At 42.3% G+C, this 21,127-nt stretch overlaps 1 protein-coding gene across 2 annotated transcripts in view; it reads right to left on the bottom strand.

The window, feature by feature from the left end:
- Nucleotides 1–17,693: 17,693 nt before the first annotated feature.
- Nucleotides 17,694–21,127, bottom strand: part of mef2cb (myocyte enhancer factor 2cb) — a 56,377-nt gene continuing 52,943 nt past the window's right edge. For both annotated transcript variants that reach the window (XM_084551943.1, XM_084551944.1), the window contains exons 7-10: nt 20,669–20,841; nt 19,117–19,246; nt 18,610–18,745; nt 17,694–18,341 (exon numbers count right to left, since the gene is read on the bottom strand). In XM_084551943.1, coding sequence (XP_084408069.1) covers nt 17,993–18,341; nt 18,610–18,745; nt 19,117–19,246; nt 20,669–20,841 — 788 coding nt within the window. In that variant the 3' untranslated portion in view covers nt 17,694–17,992. The remainder of the gene's footprint in view (nt 18,342–18,609; nt 18,746–19,116; nt 19,247–20,668; nt 20,842–21,127) is intronic.

Raw genomic sequence — 21,127 nt, 5'->3', positions numbered from 1 at the left:
AGTTTCCTGCATATACACACACACACATGCACACAAACAGAAACACACACACGCACACACACTCACGGCAACCAGGAACCTGTCCTGCATTGGCAGGGACTGATGCTGCCATGCGCAAGGTGATCTCACCTACCGTTGCCGTGGCGACACCAACCAGAGGGAAAAGCCATATTGTGTGTGCGCATGCGTGCGCGTGTGTGTATGTGCTTGTGATTGTGACAGAAGCTTGGGCTGGAGGAAGGGAAAGGGGAAGGAGGAGTAGGAGAAGGAGGGCCTGCAGGAATTCACATTGTGCCTGGCTTGTTTAAGGTTTATGCCTCATTCACTTACTACCCTTTATCAGGGGAAATACTGAACTGGCCCATTCAATTATCAAGGCAATAAATTCGGCATGGCTGTGTTGTTAAAACAGCCGGCCGGCGCTTTATTAGAAAGAGGGCCAGTATATGGGAAGGGAGAGGGTGCATGTCAATTAATTTGCATATGCTGTATGGTGAGACAAAGATAAACAGGAAAGCATGGCCAGTGTTATGCATACATGCTCAGACACTGACAGACACGTACAAGCGAGCGTACAGCATCCACTGCTGGCACGCCACATTTGTCTTAAGAAAAACAGCCAAAACAAACTCCCCTACTACCAGCTGGTATATTGTTGAATTCTATTAGTGATGAAGAGCTAACTCAGACTATAGGGGTCATCTGCTCATCAATGGGTGGTGGTGGCCTAGGCTTGCTCCACAGCCATGAATGCACTGAATTCATTACCCCTGGTGCACAGATGGTGTCTGGCTGCCTGTCTCAAGTTCAAGTTCATGTCCAGGAGACACACACACGCACACACAAAAAGAGTGAGACATGGCCCAAGCCAGACAGACAGACGTTGTTGACTGAGACACAGCTATTGTTCCCTTTCATCAACATGATTGTGGACTCGCTGGATATCCAAGCAGCCCGGGTCAGTTAATCACGGAGACTGATGCACAGGGAAACGTACATGCAAACGCAGACATACATATGTTGGCGCACATGGAGCCTTTAGCCCCTATCACAGACCTCAGCAGAATGAAAATAACCCTGCGCCTGCCAGCCTGAATAGTTTTTGACTGTAACTAGCTAATGGTTTTCCGAATGCATAAGAAGCCATATATCTAACCACCTTGTTATTGCAAAGCAGCATGTCAGTAGGCCACGATGAATAACAAAAAAAAAAAATACAGCCATGCAACACATATGTTAACAAATAGCACCTGTATCACGGCTATATTCACATCCTTTGTCTGGCACACAAATGACCCTGCAGCCGATACATATTACAAACCTGCTCCTGCACCTGCCATGCACGGCACAGAGGAATCGCATAAAAAAAAAAAAAAACCCAGACACACTCACATAAAATATGCTGATTGCCCCTCCAATGAATATGAAAACACCTTCCACGGTCGTCATGGTTTTGTTACTCAACAAATCACGTGACAACAATGGCTGCAGCGCTGTGCATGTGTGAGAGGAGGGTAGGTTCACTGTCACCAGCTATTTCCACATGCATAGTCAAACCACACGTACACAGCATATGCACATGTAGGGCGCCGTGGAACGAACTGCAGGCGCCTTTCTTTTTCAGCAGCAATGCACTTGTTTGGCAGGAACACTTCCATAAATAATATAAAAGCACACTTTTGGCCACCTCGCTGCCTAGAAGACACACTGCTCATTTAGAGAGACACCGAAGAAGAATAGAAATGCACCTTTACACTATCAGGGAAATGTGAAATTTAGATGGGGGCCGAGTCATCGTCTCAGATAAAGAAGGCAGTTCATTATTTTTAGGACTAGCGGCAGCAGCGGTTGTCAGGGATGGGAATTTAAAAAAAAAAAAAAGAAAGCAACACAAATCATAACCAATCACGCTGCATCTCTCCTCCAAGCAGCCCAGGAATTCTGAGAGAAGAGAGGATGAATGCAAGTGTGATTTGCAAGTGTTTGAGGCATGTGATGCTGCTCCCTCCTGGTAATAGCACATCTCAACATTGCACATTGCACTGCAAATCCTAGTAGCCATGCACTAAGGTCCTTTTCTATTTTGATACTTTGAAAGATGGACACCTACAATGAATTAAGGCAACAAACACACACACGTATTTTTATACTCATGCAAGATAAATGCCCTTTTTGTCTCTTAATCTCTAAAAATAATAAAATAACTAATAAAACATATTATATGAGCACACAATTAGTTGTTTAACCACTGTTCTAAATAAAGTTGCATAGAAAACATTACAAATATGAGATTGGTTAAATATGAGATGGCACCTCAGCTAGGAGCACCTAAGGTATTTTATTTTTTTTCCCTACTCTGGGTTGACTTAGCGTGCCCACCCCAGACTTAAAACAGTGTTCTCTTTCATAAAGCTAGACAACTATTTCAATCGACTTAACCGAGGACAATAAGACTTGTTTTATTCACCGCTGCTCGGCCCAAATTGTGTTCTCAAATTTCTTTCGGGCAAACGACCTGGTATTGTATGCCGTCTTTGACAGGGGTCGGGAACAAGAGACACTAGTTTTGTCTGGCGGTGTGAGAAAGTCTGCAAGAGACCTTTTATGCAGAGGCGGTGTTGAATCCGGCCAGTGTGCCTCTGTTTAACGCTGCGCGTGAATAATAATCCCCCCTACCCCCCCATTGCAAAATGGCAGGTTTCTGGACATGCACTGAACTTGAACTGTGGCTCAATCCTGGAAATTTTAAAAGACAGATTAAGGTGCAGAGAGTAAAAAATAAAAATGAATCTCAAATGTCCAACGTGTCGTTAAAGCAGTCAGGTGTAAACACGTGGTCTACAGCGGAAATAATCTTTCATATGGCGATTCCAGCAATCAGCTAAGAGCAACCTCTCTCTATGTGTGTGTGTTAAAAGGGGATCAAACGTACAACACTGTGAGTACACTTCTTACTACACTAGGCTGTTATTTTTATTGTATCCAAAGATTGCATGTTTTGGGAAATTATATTTCTATATCTGAAAAAATGGTCGTATAATTTGACCTATTTTAAAATATATGAGCTTCCACGAATGTGTCACCCCGCACTTTTCCCTGTGCCATCTAATATATGTTTCTGTTTTTTATTTCTATTATTTTTTTTTTTTAAATCTAAAGTCGTACTCCGTTCATGGCCAAGTTCAAACACAAACAATAGACTGAAATGTCATCTATTCAAATGAGCCAGACTTCTTTACGCAATATCATCTGCGCTATTACTAATTCTCAGGAGGAGAAGTATGACGCCGTGCGCGCAAGTGGGGCCATGCAGGATTACCGAGTTGCAGCAACATCCCTTTCACATTCATAAAGCCGCATAGTTTTAAGATAATGACCCCGAGTCCTCATTATCAGTACAATTGGCGAGACATTAACGCATTCAGGACCGTTGCTACTCCAAGTTTAGGAGCGCCGCGTCGGCTGGGGCTGGGAAAACGTCGCCTCTTTCTTTGGGGATGCAGATGAGTCTGGTGCACTTGACGTCTTTTCATGACCCCTGTCGTCCCCCCCATCCCCCCACCCAGGCCCTCACCGCGCTGTCTGTCATATTGGGCCTGGGCATGGCATTGCCACTTGCCCCACCGAGCGTGGGAATGGGATCGTCCAGTCGTTCACATCTCCTGCACTGCGGTTAACGGAATCAATTAAGCAGGGCCGACCCCCACCACACCCCCACCCCAACTTCTCCCCAGTCCCCTCGCAGTCTCCCTCCCTCTTCTGCCACCTCCCTCCTTCTCCTAACCCTGTCCCCCAACTCTCTCTCTCTCTCTCTCTCTCTCTCTCTCTCTCGCTCTCTCTCCCTCTCCCTCTCTTTCTCTCCCTCTCTCTCCATTTTTGTCAGTTCAGTATACGTCCTAATTATTACTGTTTGGAATGCCAGCGCCGTTTCCTGGCCTGACTCGATCATGCTGAACTAAAAAGCATGGAGGCTTACACGTGGACTCCGACAGAAGCGCTAAATGTCACTTACATTCCCATTAAATGCTTCCTTTGCAGAAATTTCATTCACGTTAAATAAAAATCAAACTCGTGTGCCATGTTGGAGAATCAACTATAAATACTAACACACAATATCTGTCTATCTGTGTTTGTGCGTGTGCGTAACAGTAATGTAAATTATAGTACTCTCTTAAAGCATTGCTAATTCAATTAACAGAAGTGCACGAATACAGTTATAAACTTATATGCACACTGTAGGAGAAAAAAATAGGAAAAAAAATAAAAAGATAAACAAAAAAACAAAAATAAAACCGAATTAGTTGAATCACTTCTACAGTATCCAGTCCGTGGGAAAAACTGAGTTGGAAAATGTCGTCCAAAAGTCCTCGACGAGTCTGGAAGTAGTTTTTACTTTCGGTTATCTAGCTTTATGACGAGCAGAACACTCATACAGCTAGATAACCAAAGATAACAACCCACTTCCCAATCTTCAGCAATAATCCACATGTGCATTTGATCTTCTGGACATCTCCAAGTTCCCACCACTCAAATACACCAAAAATAAAGACATAAAATAAAAAGCCATCAATGTCCTTTCTCAAGTCACACTGTGCATTGTATCCCTTATACTCCCCTTATTTTTGCCGTTGAGGGCCACTATGGCACAGCCCGAACTGTTAAACACCTGGTGTAAAAGGCGACTATTCTTCAGAAAAAAAAAAAAAAAAAAGATATATATTCCCAATGTTAATGTCATATTCACTTGACATTAACCAGCATTACTGAGTTGGAGCAGGCCTTGAAAATCGCGGTAAGGTGCAGTCATCCTTGCACAGGGGCCCTAATTTGCAATGCAAAATAGCTTCAATCCCACAAAAGGCTCTTTCGCCTCTATTAAGTCGTTGTGGCAGTTGCAATAGATATCCTGCGAGGCCGGCGGAGAAGAAACACGGTAGAGAAGGGGGGAAATCCGGTTTCCTGTGGAAAGTGCAATAACGGCACAAGGAATTACGACGCAAATGTTTCGGATTATGAAGACAGGAGCCTGTTTTTTTGACCAGAGAGTGTCAAGTTGTCCGTTCGCATCCGGCATGCACTTAAGGAGAGATAAAAAGCGATGACTCTGAGCCAAAGGGTCCGTTCCGCAGGCAGCATGGTCGATCAGTCTGAAAAGAGTGGGGGAATAGGGGCCATCCCCAAAGGATAGGGGGGCTGGGGGTGGCCAAAATATGGACCAACCCCGGTGAGGTCAAAGGCCTCGGACCACGACAATGTAACTACGGTGATGTCATGAAAAAAATCGCAAATGTATCCTCCTATCAATGCACAATCTCCATCCATTACACAGAGCGCGCTGGAATAAGTCCGCCTTGCAGAGAGCAGTCCGCTCGCCTTCCCTCACACAGGGATGAAAATGGATGGCAGGGAAACCATATGTTTGTTTTTACACAGAATGATAGCGACTCGACTGCCTTTAATGGAAGATGTGGTCAGAAATAGCAGAAATTAAGCAATAAAAACGGAACAACTCAGTGAGGAGAGCATCCTGAAGCTGCCTGCCAGCGTCTTCTGTCTAAGGCTATATTGTCTATCCGCGATAACACGGTACGCTTATTGCTCTCCTTCTCGCACGAGGCATAACTGTAGAGTTAAATTGCTCTCACGTTCTCGATTTTGCGTCGAAATCCTTAAAAGCCTCTCGTGTGTATTTTTTGCCATCGTCGCATCCGATGGGTAGAGACTACAGTGGTGTTCATGTTGGCTGGCGATGTCGCCTCTCGCGAAATGAAGCCCCAGCGCTTCAACGTGTGGACGTTAACCCGCCTCACTTTTCCACATAAATGTAAGTAGTTTACCGAAAGCTCAGCACAAACGGGTCAAAATATAGGATCTTTGTAACTGAGTCAACAATAACAAGCAGAGGAACATGTGATGGATCATGCGCAGGAGCATGCAGCTGCAGGTTACCCAGTACGTTTTGGTGCCTTGTGCACAACTTTGATTCTGGTCGGACCGTGATACACAATTCTAGAAAAGGAAAAGTTAGCCCCAGGCTGTGATTGACTCCCCTCATGCGTACATGTGTGTGCATGTTTACGAGTAAGCTGGCGACAATCAGGTGCCGACAAAATAAACTCCGTGTTATTTGCATCATTTATATTTTTCTTCAGGTGTTCTATTCTCTTGCTACAGTTTCAGACCTGGCACTCAAGTTTGCTCCCGTTTCGGCGGTGGGAGGGGCGAGGCAGAGGTGTTTTAATGAGCAAAATCAGCCACAAGGCCTGGGTATTTCAATGAGGGACTACTATACACACACCATTTAGTTCCTCAAATGTTCACACTCACAGCTATCGCATTCACATTTGCACAGCTTAGTCGTCCATTTTTAAATAACATATTCAACCTGCAATATTATCATATCCGTCCAGACGTCACCACTGCACTATGGAAAATACTCACTAATTCACTAATTTACGCACACATTGTTAATATCGCTATTTTTTTTCAGTGCACCGCCAGTTCTCCCACATCCACAATCGTTCTGTCCCCCCCGATGTGGACCTGATGATTGGTGGACTGCAAGGCCACCTTCACATCATTAAGATCAACATTGTAAAACACACCTGATTAGGGTAAAGGAGGCTTCCTCACAGGCCTCCCACACAGAGGCCGTGCTATAATTACAGCACACCATCTTTTAAACGTACAACCTGCTGGTCCCTTTGAAACCGCAATAAACTGAATTACTGTGAAAGTTAATGATACTGTGCCGAGAAGCCAAATACGTCGGAAAGGCGGTATTCTCTTCGTATTATTAGCTTTATGGGTCGAACTAACGGTGTGTCCGTGCGTAATAATGCGCACATATACAGTACACTGAACGCTTTGTTTTCGAGACACTGTGTGACGATCTTGGTGACGTTATTCATTCAATGTAGCAATTTTAGCACAACATTTCAACTTAATAAAAATAAGCTCTCAAAATGTATGTGTTTCGCTCTGTTTCGGTACCCAAACGAGTCCTTTTTATTGATTTCAAATGATCTCAAACACGTCGCTGCCGAAATCACACTTCCCCACAGTGTATCTAGTGCACTCAAACTAAAGCAGCTGCATCAGTACCCTCACTGCTATTGAAATGTGACTATTATATACAATAATGGCAATAATAATACTTTTAGGAAGCATCGCTTTTAAGAAGACGCTCGTGTTTTAAAACCAGAGGAACAAAAGCAGGAGATCTCTTGCGCATCATTTGCTTTAAAAAAAAATACTGCTGAGAAATAAAGATGACTTAATTGCAGAAGGTTGAATGCAATGAGTAAAGACGTGGAAGTGTGAAATATCAAGATAATCTTTGGCAAAATTTAACATCACGTCTGCAGCAGTTCCTTCTAAAATGTGCCAGATAGATCTGATCCGTGCGCACCGATTTCAAAGTGTGTGAGAAAGCACTAACAGTCAGGAACTTAGCATTTCCTCCTAAATAAGTCCAGTCTCGCCACAAATTACCACTCCGCGTAAAATCTTTGCAAAACAATCAATTTCCTAGCGGCGAGGCTGCATTTAACTTTTGCGCACAGGGAAACCGTTAAAGCGGGCACAAAAGTTGCACTTACTTTCTGATGGCGAGTCAAACCACTGCGAGCGATCAAAAAGCGTCCCAAGCAGGAGAAGAACAGCGGGCTCCGTGTGCACCGTGACGTGGTATATGTTCCCCTCAAATATCCCAGCCGTGTTATTTGGTGGGGGGACTTTAAAATTGCCGCTAACTCTCTGTAGCCCGCATTAGGCGTGCTACAGCCGCTCTGTGCAAAAGCATGAGCACATCCCGAGCACATGACAGACGAAGAGGAGGCGGAAGAGGGAGGGATGGGGAGAGGGAGAGAGACAACTTTCCCATAACGTCTACAAGCACCAAATAGAAAAGTGCATGCACAGTTGAGCTCTCAGAGTGTGCAAGTTTTTTTTTTCTTTTTTTTCCCCCCCCCCCTGTTGATGGTGGGGTCGGGTGAGAAGGGAGGGGGGGTGATGATGAGGAGAAGGGGTGGTGGGGGAGGAGGGGATGTAAAGTCCATCCTTCTGTGTGAGGAGAGGACGTGCTCTGAAATTCAAACAAGTTCCCTCGGTTCTTTTGTTGCACGCACGAACTAAGGCAGCATTGTTCGCGGTTTGGCGTGGACCTCTCCCTCCTTCTCCCTGACCAGGTTGCGAAGTGAGCCTCGCAGTTGGGTGGTAATGAATTTGCTGCAGGCGCTTCGCTAACACGCTTTGACAAACGGAACGCATTTACCGGTTTCCAGACAGAGGGGAAATGATTTGCTACATGCAATTCCCAAACTAAGTCTAGAATGAGGTCAATAATAAAAAGAAAAGGGAGAAACACACTTTTAACTTGACTCAAAATGCCTTGATTGGATCTGTGTGTACAGTATATAGGCCCATGCTAGACTTATGAATTCACCTTGCTCCCAGTAGCCTAATAAGAGGTAATCTTATGAGACACACACACACACATAGGCTCGCACCCCTCCCAAATTGGACAGACGCACGCACACAGCCTGGTGAGAGAAGGGAAAAGAAAGATGATAGAAATTTTTCACACAAAAAAGTTGGAACGAGGTGACCTACTTGTCAGTAGCCCACGAGTAGCCCGTGTCTTCAGATAATTCTCATGGATGATGGCATACTTTGTGTTTGTGTTTTTTTTGCGAATACACCATAATGTTGGACTTTTTCCAGCAAAACTAGTTTCAGCTTCACTCCACAGCACTCCTCCTTGACTCTGGCGCATAAGCAAGGCTTGCACCTGCTTTATTATTATTTGTCACAATTTTTTTTTTTCAGACATTTATTTTTCCTTTCTTTTAGAAAATAATCATGTCACTGAAAAGGACAGCAAGCGCAGAGGGAGCGCCAAGCATCCTTTCTCATTTTACTCCCCCCTCCAGGTCTCCCCCCCACCCCTTGCCTAATTGCAGGCGTATCCATTAGATTCAACCGGATTCACGTTTTAGTTTAACAGCGAGGGCACGTTCAATGACGTAGACAAGCATATCAGCTACGTGCAGCCATATTTAAATACATCAAGGCAATTAGCGCATCAAAATATGCAAATCCCTCTTACTACATAGTCCTGCCCGGCCGCAGTCGGAGTAATTTTCCCCCCAGCCTGTTCCTGGGTGTTTGATTGCCGTTTTGAAAAGCCAACACAACGTTGTTTGTTTTGTTTTGTTTTTTCCAAGAAGCTACCTTAATGTGAGCGGGACAGAAGGGAGACATGAAGAGAAGGGGAACCGTGGTTCCTGCGTGGAAAACCGCCCATGCGTAATGAGACGACCCGCTCCGCCATTCTCAATTCTCCGACGCCGTTGGCTCTGGTGTGCGTATTATTTTTAATATTGATGCATATTCAGTGGGTAGATTTGCATTGCATACTTACAGCTTATTGTTTGTTTCGACTTATTTGTACATCATTTTGCGTCCGGGCATAAACAAAGCTCGTGCGTATCACGCTGCGGCGATGACATTTATTATCTTAAATTTCAGTCTTCATATTCAAAACGTATAGGCTAAAATTATACCGACTGTACAGTGGCGTGGTGTCGGCGGCGTTGTGGTGTCAATAATTAAAAATGCCTTTATTCTGAATGATGTAAATCGGCGAAATCCTTTGAATACTTATATGCAGCATGCATGAACAAAGAGCTCTCTGTTGGGCAAACAATAGAGGAGATATGGCGAGGATGTGCTACTTTAAGATGGATACGGCTGGCTCATGGCGAGAGAATGACACGGTCCGCGCGAAAACTAATAACCAAAAAGTCCCCAGCCCGGTTTGTAAGAAATCCAGTGACGCAGCGCTGACATTTAGGCTGCAATTGCTCGGGCTGTCTGCTCGGTGTCCGTGCACGCGCACAGAGAAGCCAGGGACGAGCGCGCGAATGCAAGCGCAGTGCTGTTGGACGGAGCATCTACAAAGATGATCGCGTAAAACAAAAGACCAAAAGACCAAACGACAAAAAAAAATAAATAAAAAAAATGTCCGTTTAAGAGTCTCCACTTTACTTTTTTATATATTGTCTTAAAACAAACAAAAATAAATTGTCCTCATTGCGTCCTTGTGATATTCCCTAAGGAGACCTTTCTTAAATCAAAAGCGTTTCAACTTACCTCCAGTTAACAAAATGCTGCTTCTGCTGCTGCTGTTACTTGGCGTTTGGCAACGTGCGACTTATCGATCAAGTTGGTGGGACGTTTTCCAGGAGGGCAAACTTTCTTCTAGCAGCCAAAGCAGATGCACTCCCAGTAGGCTACTCCCCTCGTCATTGAACCTTGCTCTTAAACTGCTCGTGGCTCAACACCAGTGGTCAGGCTGGCTCACGTAAGGATATTCAAAGCCACGGGAGTCCGTTACCCCACCTATACTGGGCTACTCGCTATAAAAAGTAATATTTGCTTGTGCAAAAAATATTAGAATGTCGCTCAAAGGTCTCTCCGTGGGGAGCTTAAATATTCCACTCGTCACCCTCAGCTGTACAGCCCACGTTTTCATTGCCACTTCCCCAAAATTTATAATATAGGCCTGTATACTTAAGTTTATCCATAAAAATAAAATGCGTGTGTTTAGTGTATTTTGCTGTAAACTAAACCAAACAATTATTTGCGTATGGTGTTTTGTTTTAGATCATGTGAGGTTTTTTTTCCTTGTAATGAATCAAGAAATGAGGGTCTAGATAATTTAACAAAACCAAGGCACCCATGTATTCCTTCAGGTGGTGAGTATAGCTCGTCACTGAATAGGAAGCAGGTGTGTGTAATTCGTTAAAGAGAGACCGTCAAGGTTATCAGTGTCATTTATATCTATCCATAAATATACTGAAACCGCTGCATTTCTTAAATCGTGTAGCTGCTGCTTTATATTAGTATTCTGTAATGAGAGTTGTGGAGGAGCGCAGCCCTCTCTTCATTCATCCTCATTTGAATCATGCATAGAGGAGGCGCATTCCGGATTCCCTCTGTAGCCTGCTGCTTTTAAAATGACATGCTTGCATTGATAATGCAGCCACGAGGCCGCACGTTCGACTGTATGTAAAAACTGATTCCACGAGAACAGACAAAATAAGAGGTCGCTTTTACGCATAGTTTTGCTTTGAAAGGTGTGCCATAATCTGGCTATCAACCGATTTAAATACACTCTTAAATACACTAGTAAAACGATGAACAAAACAAGCCCAGGTCGTGGATTTATTTTAATAAATGGTCAGTGCTGTAAACGTCGTGTATTAAATTACGTTTTTCCCCAATTTTAGGCCAAACAGCAGCCTAAGATGTCCTTTTTAATAGGACACAAAGCCTTGCCTGGCACGTGCTCTGAAATTGGTGTAATGTAACACCTCCGAGTTAAAGAAGCAGCCAAGCTTTTTTTTTTTTTTTTTTTTTAATGGAATAACTGGTTGTAAAGGTGCGAGATGTCTTCTGACCATCGATCATTAATGAAAACTTATTTTCAACTTCTTATGTTTTTTTCAATTATTATTATTATTATTTTTTTTTTAGAAATGGCATTACAATGGATATTATTATTATTATTATGTAATTATAGTTGTTTTTGTTACAGAGATATAGGCGTATCGATGTTTTGTAATCTAAAACACTAGTGCTGAGGTTTAAATGATAATCAATCGTCTATTTTTGCACTGACTCACCTCAGAGAAATGTGGTGTGAAGCAGCTCTTTGGTGACACAACGGGCAATATTTAGCTCCGGTCCATCCGCGGCTTCCTTGGAGGACGAGGGATGACGAGGATGGAGGTTGGGATGGGTGTAGCCTAGACGACTAAACGGTGACATCTAGCGGCGAGTGTGGAGAATGTCGCCAATGGAAAAAGGGGGGCCAGCCTCCCACGGTCAGTGAAGTTAAATACTGTATGGATACCACGCTCGTCCCATGTACCGCACCCAACACATTCGGCTGTCCAAATTCATGCGTAAAACAGTAAATCTGCGTGCGCAAATATTGAGAGACGTCTTTCTGTTGAAAGTCCAGCCCCGTTTTCACTTAACTGACGTGCAAACACGCTACAAACACAGCAATTGTAGCCTAAAGTGCATTGAAAGCAAAGCGTGTTTAATGAAAGACTACATCTGTTAACTTTTTAGATTTTTGGCTACTAATAAATTTATTTGTGCCCTCTTGAGTTATTGATTGATTGATTGATCGATTATTCATCTCCTCGTACCTGTTCTTCAACATGGCCTGCTCCCATCACACACACTTTCATATATAAGTTATATGTAGGCCTATATATATTTTTTGTACCTTTGCTCTTTGTTTCCTTTTCCTCGCATCTGTCGCTTTTAACAGGAGATGAATCAGATTTTGGCAACCTGTTTGCAGATTCAAATGGCGACGTGCTTTGAATCAGCCTGACCTTTTGAGCAGCTGTGAAAACTGTTGTCAAAATAGATTATTTCTGGCAAATAATAAATTATATTGTGTCTGCGGTGACCTTATAAACCTTCTTCCCCACAGGCTACTTGAATTAACTCTTCATTTTCGCCTCCGTGGCTGTAGGGTTAATGTCATGACGCAGGACGACGAAGAAGAAAAAAAAAAAAAAAAAAAAATTCAGGGAAAACAGATTAGACATTTTAGAAGAATCCAGATTTACCCCCTGCAGGAATATTGTCGAAATAAAAATGTTGTCAACTAAAACCGACTCTCACACACACACGCACATTTCAAATGACAGCCTTGCAGTAACACAACTAATGAAATGCGAATTGTCATAAAATCTAACACACATCCGTAAATCGTGGAGTTATTTTAAGAACTATAATAAAAAGCGCAATTTCTGGCTGCTCTTCTGTATGTTAAGGGTCAACCGTTATTATATCCTGGTTTTCGTTTTCACGCGCATTCAGCACACTCAAGACAAAACTAATTTTTTTTCTTTCTTTTTTAAACCGCCGTGAGTATTATTTGTGAGATTAAATAAAACTGTTTATAAAATGTGTCGAATCTGCTTCTTTCAGCACTGGGTAACGCTTAAGATCACTGCGTTTGATAAGTTACCGTTTTAAATCTGTTTTTGCGCTGAAAATTATCTTAATTTGGATTCACTTTTATTTCAGATGGAAAAATCTAACTGCCAAATAACTGAATGGAAGGAGCAGAAAACACAAACGCAAACTGGAGTGTATTGAGGGTGAAATAACTGTGTTAAAATCCAAACTAAGAATGATCAAATTTAACGCGAGAATGAAACGAACGTTTTTAATACAGAGACCACAGCAACCAACCTACTGTAAACACCGTTTTCTTATAAAATCTCAGGGATGCGAATTACTAAATTCTTAAAGACACATATCTACACGAGTTTCTAAATGACGTCTTGCAAAACGGAAACGACTTCCAGGGCATCTTCAGCTTCAGGTGAATCAAACACCTTTGATGTGATTTCTGAACAGGAAATAGCTCGGATTTGAAAAAAAAAAGGAAAAAAAAACATAATTAATACCAACCTGGTCTTAAAAATATATTGCATAAAAATTTCAAACTTAAAATGTTGAAAAGCTCGCTGTCGACTTTCAAAGACAACACAGGTGTCGCCGTTTGTTTGCTCATTTTATCGTTTCTGTTAGTGACAAAAAAAAAAAAACGCGCCAAAAAGACGCACCTGATCATTTTTAGAAAGGAGAGCGAGGCACACTGCAATTAGAAAGGAAATGGCACTTTGTGTGAGAGCCACAGAAGCCTGCAGTCCCAATTAGAAAGAAACATATTTAATTATTTAGTTTTTGTTTGAGTCTTGGCAACGTCATCACCTACGTAATAAACGGTGTAACTGATGTCACTTATTATTATTATTATTATTATATTGTCAGAGGTCAGAAGTGCGTCACCCAGTGCTGTTATAATTTAATATACAGTTCTGTTTGTGCTTTTTTTCCTTATCAGACACTGTGACATTATTGTTACAAAGGAACAAGAAAAAAAAATAAAGAAACTCATGGATTTTACTGAATGATCTCCTTGTTTCCTTCCTTATTTCCTTCTTTCTTTTTTCTTTGATTGAGGAAGTAATGATTTAATCCAAGGCCTAGACTGTTTGTGTGTGTGTGAGGGGATTTTGCACGTGTGTTTGCATTGATTATGAGCGCACATGCTTTTATTGTGAATTTAAGATCAATGTGCACAATGTGTAGTTTAATATATCACAGAAAGAGACGATGTAATTGTAAATCTAAGCGGGACAAACCTTTTAAAAGCTTTAAATGTCAAGTAAATGTCTTTAGCGTGGTAAAATGTCAGATCTGTTTTGATGTAAATGTAAAGAAACAAATGTAAAGATGACGCCGTTGTCATTATTTCTGTGTCATGCTCTCTAGATTGCGTCTAAGTGAAGTTGGCACCATTCATAGAAGATTCTCATGTGGATGTGCTCTCTAAGTCCCCATGGTACAAAAATAATTATCGTTCTGAGGTGCATGTAGGAACAAGTCAAACACAATGAAATCACACCAAGTCACATCAGGATAACTAAGAAAGCCAGTAACTTTACTGAAATCTCTGCAAAATACAAATAGCCTTTCCCTCCAGCAGAGGAGACTTTTATTTCATCCCCATACGTTTTCACTACATACAGCTGAATCAAGTCCCTTGAGTTACACAGATGTGATTTATTTCAATACCATCTTAGTCTCAAGTGGCGACAAAGGCCAGCTTATGCCGCTGAAAGCCGCTCTTGCGTTCCAGAAAACATTGGTTCCAAACTTTCCCCCATTTTCAAATTTATACAAGCTACATTTATACTACAGACTGACTTTTTCAGTATTTTAACATCTTTTTTTTTTTTTTTTTTTTGAGCTTTCGAGTACAACTTAAATAAACCACAAACACAGTGGAGCAACAGAGAATCCCACGTGAATGTCGGGACCTTAAGCAAGTTTATGTTATATCACATGGCTGTACAGGTGTACGGTCTCCCCTTTGCACTGCAAGTGACTCGTTTGAAAAGATCAGCTGAGGTACGGCTTGGGTCAATTTTGAGGTACCAACATTTCGTCTGTTAAAGTAATGACAAAGAACAACTGATCAACAGATGATGAAAAAGAATGGCTTCAGGTTTAACAAAAAACAAAAGGACAAAGATATATATATGTATAAAGACAAGTTTTCCTCATGTCTTTGGTTTAAAATTGTTGTCAAAACTACAGCAGTCTAATTAGCCGTCAGGACATGTTGGCATTGGTTCAATAAGTGAGCAAGTAGCATGGTAATTAGTGACTAATAGGGTTTGATGGAGTGGACAACAAGCATGTGTTTCACCTGATTAGGACTGATTGATTGTTTGGATTCAGGGTGAATAACAAGTTATAAATACTTTTTTTTTTTTGGATGTAAGCTTCTTTTCAATGCAATGCACAGGGAGACGAATGAACAACAAAACAAGTAAATTATTGGGGTCATCACCAACGACAGCGTGACAGCTAAAGCCACATTCGACTGACTTCAATTGAAATGTGAAAACGATTGTACATTTGAGCAAATTCTTTTTATTATCTTGTTTCAATGCTTGCAAAAACCATATATGAATGAGAAAATAAAAGTCGAGTTTACAACACAGAAATGCCACTGGCTTTGGTTTCTCCACAATTATGCTGCCCGAAACATCAGGTTTATTTTTTTTTCTCAACCTTTTTGTATTGAAGTTTAAAAAAAAAAAAAAAAAAAGAATAAGAAGAAGAGAAGAACACCTTTTATAGAGGCTCTGCCCCGTTTGACTACACAGACTGTATACAGTAACAACATAGTGAACCTGCATGAAATATGCACATAGAAATATCATAACACTTAAGTGACAGCAGATACGGGAGTGGGAGGCAGAGAGATATGTGGCTAGTTTCATTGTTTAAAAAAGAGAAAAATCAAAACAGCTATTTGTCTAAAATAAACAATTGTGCTTCTCCCAAACCAGCATTATCAGTTTGTCCTTTTTGTGTCTCGAGCTGACCTGTCAGTGACGTGGTAAATGATGTGGAACCCTGCTTTGAAGACCGGAACACGAGGAGAGACCGGACGGGTCAAATTAGGTTTTGCAAACGAACAGGGATAATTAATCACAACGCATAAATTGTATTACGTAAATATGATTCAAAAGAAGATTTTACAGTTCAGGTTTGAGCCTGTGCAACATCTTGAATGCAAGATTGTTTTGGAGCTCTGAGGTGTAATAGAAAATCGATATTGTCAGGTACATGCTTAATGGGATCAATTAGACCATTTAGATTTCTAATGAAATATCCGGAGTTTTAAGGGTCAGTCATATTTCCTCATCAGCGTGACAAGCATGCACGTCACATGTCAGCGTTTACTTCTGTGTCGTCCTCGGTTCCAGTCTTTGTGACATTTGATTTTCAGCATTCAGGCCCGACTTCCCTCCGTCACACAAACCCTGGCAATGCGTTCCAGCTGGTTTTTAAGGTTAGTCTAAATACACCCCTGAACAGCACTGTTCAGAGTTCAAATAAAACAAACCAGACAACATGTGCAACTGCACATAGAAACTCCACTAAGAAAACAACCAAAAAAAAAAAAAAAAAAAAATCATTATTATATATATTTATATATTAGAAAGCTATACACAAGCATGTTAATTTCACAGATTTTTTTTTTTTAAAGATTCTTAATATTACCATTATTATATATAATTAGAAATACACGTTTAAAAACAAACCTCTACAAAGATAAAACAGATCAGCAAAGCATTGGATCTCAGTCTGTTTTTCATGGCTTAGGGCTTTGAAGCCCTGTCATTTCCCCTCTGGGTGAACTATCCATCTCTTATTAGCAAAGCTATCAAAAACACATTCTGGCTTATAGAAACTACAAAAAGCCACAAAAATGCTTTGCATTGTATTCCTTTCATATGAAAATATAAGCAAGTGTATCGTACAATTGTTTTTTTTTTTATGTTTCTTTTTTTTTTGTTTATCAATACTGAATAGTTAATACTAGATCCAGAGTTTCCTTGATTACACCGTCGTAGCTCTTAGATCGAAGGGTGGTCCTCACTCCGTTCTTTAAGGGGAGCGCTAAAATCGTCAAAGGTTCCACACATCTAGCATCGGGTTTTGCCGGTTTACCTGTACAATCCTTCAAATGTTGCATAATAGCTTTTTCATTTAGTGAGTAAATAAATCTTGTAATGTCTGGCAACTTTGGACCCCTGCCCTTCCCCCCCTTTTACCCGCTATTTACATAAATACGTTGAACCTGCAACATGACATCATCTAATGTTAACACACATTTTTGCAAGGGAGAACTGCAGAGAAGGTATATAGCAATGAAACTGATACTGTACACATGTATTGTTTGTCCAACTCAAGTGCTAACGTGTTTTCCACTGGACACACTCACTCTCATGTTGATGTTTTTTTCTTTTTCGTTGTTTTTTTTTTGTGTCTCTAGTCACTGATATATCGCTGAGGCAAAGTGTAAGTACGTTTTATGAAACAGAGTACCTGACTATTTTTTTTTTTTTTTTAAGTTTGTTGATATGCATATATGTACACACACACACGTGTAAAGATATATGCATACGTGATTCTTTTTATCCACACACGATACAATTTATGCATAGTTCCCCAACAAAAATACCCCCCGGATCCCTTCCCAACCGACACCCACCCTCCCAAACCCCTCACTACAACACCCCACTGGTTTATATAATGTCAATACGTAAAGCACACACACACTCAGCAAAAAGAAAAAAGGAAAAGAAATTACAAACAGATTTTTGAAAAGGGTTGTCCCTTTTCTTTCCTTCAGCGTTGAAGAGATAAAAGGAGAGAGGCCGTGGGGTCGGGTGGCGAGTGACTCGTAATCTCGAGTGAGAGGAGCAAGAGGAGGGAGCTGACTTGGGGGGGGGGGCATCGTGATGCTGCATTGTCGGGAGAGGGTTTCAGGGCAACTTGGGGCACTGCCAGGGAGAGGACAGAGCTATCATGTCGCCCATCCTTCTGACAGGCGCACCCGTTTGATGGAGGGGCTCTCGCGCTCATCCATGGCGGGCCGGGCCAGTCCCAGAGGTGAGTGGAACTCATTCCTGTGCTCATCCCGGTCGCTGCCCTCGTGGGAGCTGCTACAACTGCTCAGGCTATCAACTGGAGAGCGTCCCGAGTCCTGGCGGGACGAGGGGTTCTGGGGAGGTGGTACCCCGCCACCGTAGCCCCCCGGTGTGCTGCTGGTGCGATCTCTAGGAGGAGAAACAGGTTCGGACTTGATGTGCAGGCTTTGAGCAGAGGGCAGGGAGAGATTTGAACCCTGACATAAGTGAGAGCTAGAGCAATTTCTGTTGGAAGGAAAGGAAACGCAAGGGGTTACAGAGTTACAGAGCAAGAGACAAAGTGATTTTAAAGTCAGTCGACCACGCACAAACATGCATGCAGGCGTACACATGAAAACAGCGAGGTGCCATTTGTGTTGGACCTTGCAAGTGAGGATTGAGAACAGTCAGGGAGTCTTAAGATTTCTTTCTCAAATAATACTCTCTGGTAATAATTGGTGTGTTACATCATGCACTTCCCAACAACACCTCAAGGTAAGTTGAGAGCACTCACCCTAGCTGGCCGAGGGCTGAATGCTGCATGTTCTGGAGGTGTTGCTGCTGCCACCCACTCATTGAGCCAAGGTGTAGGGAGCTGCCACTGTTGAAGCCAGACAGGGAGGACAGGTCTGCACTATTCAGGGAATACTCTGTGTGCAAACATACAGGGGAGGGAAGAAGAGAGCGCAGTTCAAATAAAGTTGCAGAGAGAAAAAGCACATGTGGTAAACGCTGCTGAGATGCATGCGTTTTATGCCAGTAGGTGGCGCAATAGCACCCTCTGCTGTTAGATGGATGTATGACACCTCAAGGATGTTTAAAATGTACCTGCTTTTATACAAATTATATTTTTATTTAGGCACAACATAAATATATATATATATATTTTTTTTTTCTGGATCATTTCGATCTAATACAGGGAATCTGAAGCAACACTATATTATTTAAAACTGTAGTATGAACTGATGTAAATTGACAAAAATGAACTTAATGTATAAAGATGACACACAGTGATACATACCGGTACCATAAGAAGTAGAAATGGCAGACGGGTAACCGCCCATGCCTTGTCCTGGTAGAGTGGGAGTTGCTACTGATACCACAGGGGTGGCCAATGACTGAGCAGACTGAGAGTTGTTTATTCTCTGGTTCTGTGACAGAGGAAAGGACGACACAGAGGGAGACAAGAGACGGGAGAGGCTTGAGAACACGGAATCAACTCCCAGACAAAACAAACAAACAAAAAAACCTGCAATAAACCAAGAAAGCATTTTTTTTTCCCATTTCTTCCATTACTCTCAACAGATGCTGAGAAGAATGAATGTGATGCCAACTTCTGGGGAAATTAATCACTTGACATGCGGCACGGCTGAACCCTGCCAACCCTATCATTTACCACCCTTTTTTTTCCGAGGGCCCACTGTCGCTATAGTAACACCATCGGTTTCCACGGCAACGCAGGGTAGCAAAGGCAAGGGAAAGGCACTTTACTGAGGCAGAGGGGAGGGTTTGTCTAGGAAATAATGGAGGTTTGATGTAAAATTGAAGTGTACTCTTTTGTTGCCCTTCATTTCCACATTCTGAGTAATAAAGGCTGTGAGCTGTACGCCCGCAACGCAAGATGCTAGGCAGGTGAAAAGGCACGAGGGAGAAAGGGAGGAGCAGATACACAGGGGCTGTGGTAGAAAAAAAAAAAAAAAAAAGAGGCCAGGTTGCTTTTGCGCCGGCACACCACTGGATGGCACTATGCGCCCTCGGAAAATGTCACGCGAGGTGACATTGGCGCCTTCAGCAGAGTCAGCAACAATAAAGGTGAAAGTAAGTCTAAAGTCAGGGCCGCTTTTCTCAAAAACAGTGCTACTGTGTGTAACTGTCTCCATAGTGAAATCAAAAAATGGATGCAAATTAAGCGGTTAGACTCAGGTGACTGCAGCGCTCTCGGTTCGACGTGGCACATTCCGCTCTCGAGAGCTGTGCTAAACCAGTTTCTCATTAGAAAACCTGAAAGTTTCAGGTTCTTAAGATCCCTTTTAGGGATTTCTAAATTTTAGATGCAGTCTGACTTACCAATAGCAGATCGACATCCTCAGACTGACGGCATTGGAAGGGGAGGGTGATAAATTGAAATTAGTGAGTTCGAGTGAGCATATATAGAATTTGTGGCTATAGGCGTGGATCTAGGGATGGAGCTGCTGTAGGGATCGAGCCAGCGGAAACAGAACTAATGCGAAAAGAGGATGCTAAGATCTACTGCTACTATACCCACCCATTATCAAGAAATGAGAAATAAATACCAGGGCCTATACTTTAAGCGCCAACACACGCACACAGACACAGCCGACGATATATATCTGACAGTATATCAGCCTTGGGTCAGAAGTACGTTTTAAAGAAAGGCAATCAAACTCATCACAAACAAAACCTCGTCAACCCAAGTCTGATACGAGGAGATGAAAGCAGCAGAGAGGACATGAAAGGAAATAAATCATATTGGTAGGAAGCTACACAGTCGGGAAAGTGGATGAGGAAAGGAGGAACTGCGGCATGAAAAGACGAACGGAAAAATTACTCACAATGGAGGGCATGTTGTTCTTGGCGCCAGGGGGGATGAGCACACGTAGGTCAGGTTTGCGGTTGTTCATGCCCAAGTTCATGGGTGGGGGAGACTTAGCCTGCATGTTCTTGTTCATGCCACCTGGAGAGACCAGCAGACCAGGCGAGTTGCGGTGGTTCCCATATCCATTTCCTAAGAGAAAGACAGAAGCAGAGACACATTTAATACTCCTGCATTCCTGAGCGGCGTTTGAAGACCAAAGACGGAGCTGCATGTTATTAAACCCGATTCAAAAGTTTAATGAATCTTGAAACTCCTGCTGTCCATGATCGTGCAGCCTAATTAAGAACTACAGGAATCAATTTTCACCTTGTGCTCTTTTTCTTTGTTTCTGTCTCACCCCCCTTTCCAGTGGTAGAAATTCTATTAAGGCACCAGTCTGAAGAAACTCATAAGTTGTGCTGCGTGGAAGTGGTGC

This window comes from Chelon labrosus (genome assembly GCF_963514085.1).
Source record: "Chelon labrosus genome assembly, chromosome: 9".
In the NCBI taxonomy this organism is placed as follows: domain Eukaryota; kingdom Metazoa; phylum Chordata; class Actinopteri; order Mugiliformes; family Mugilidae; genus Chelon; species Chelon labrosus.
The sequence above is the reverse complement of the archived record's forward strand: the minus strand, read 5'-3'. Positions and strand labels throughout refer to the sequence as shown.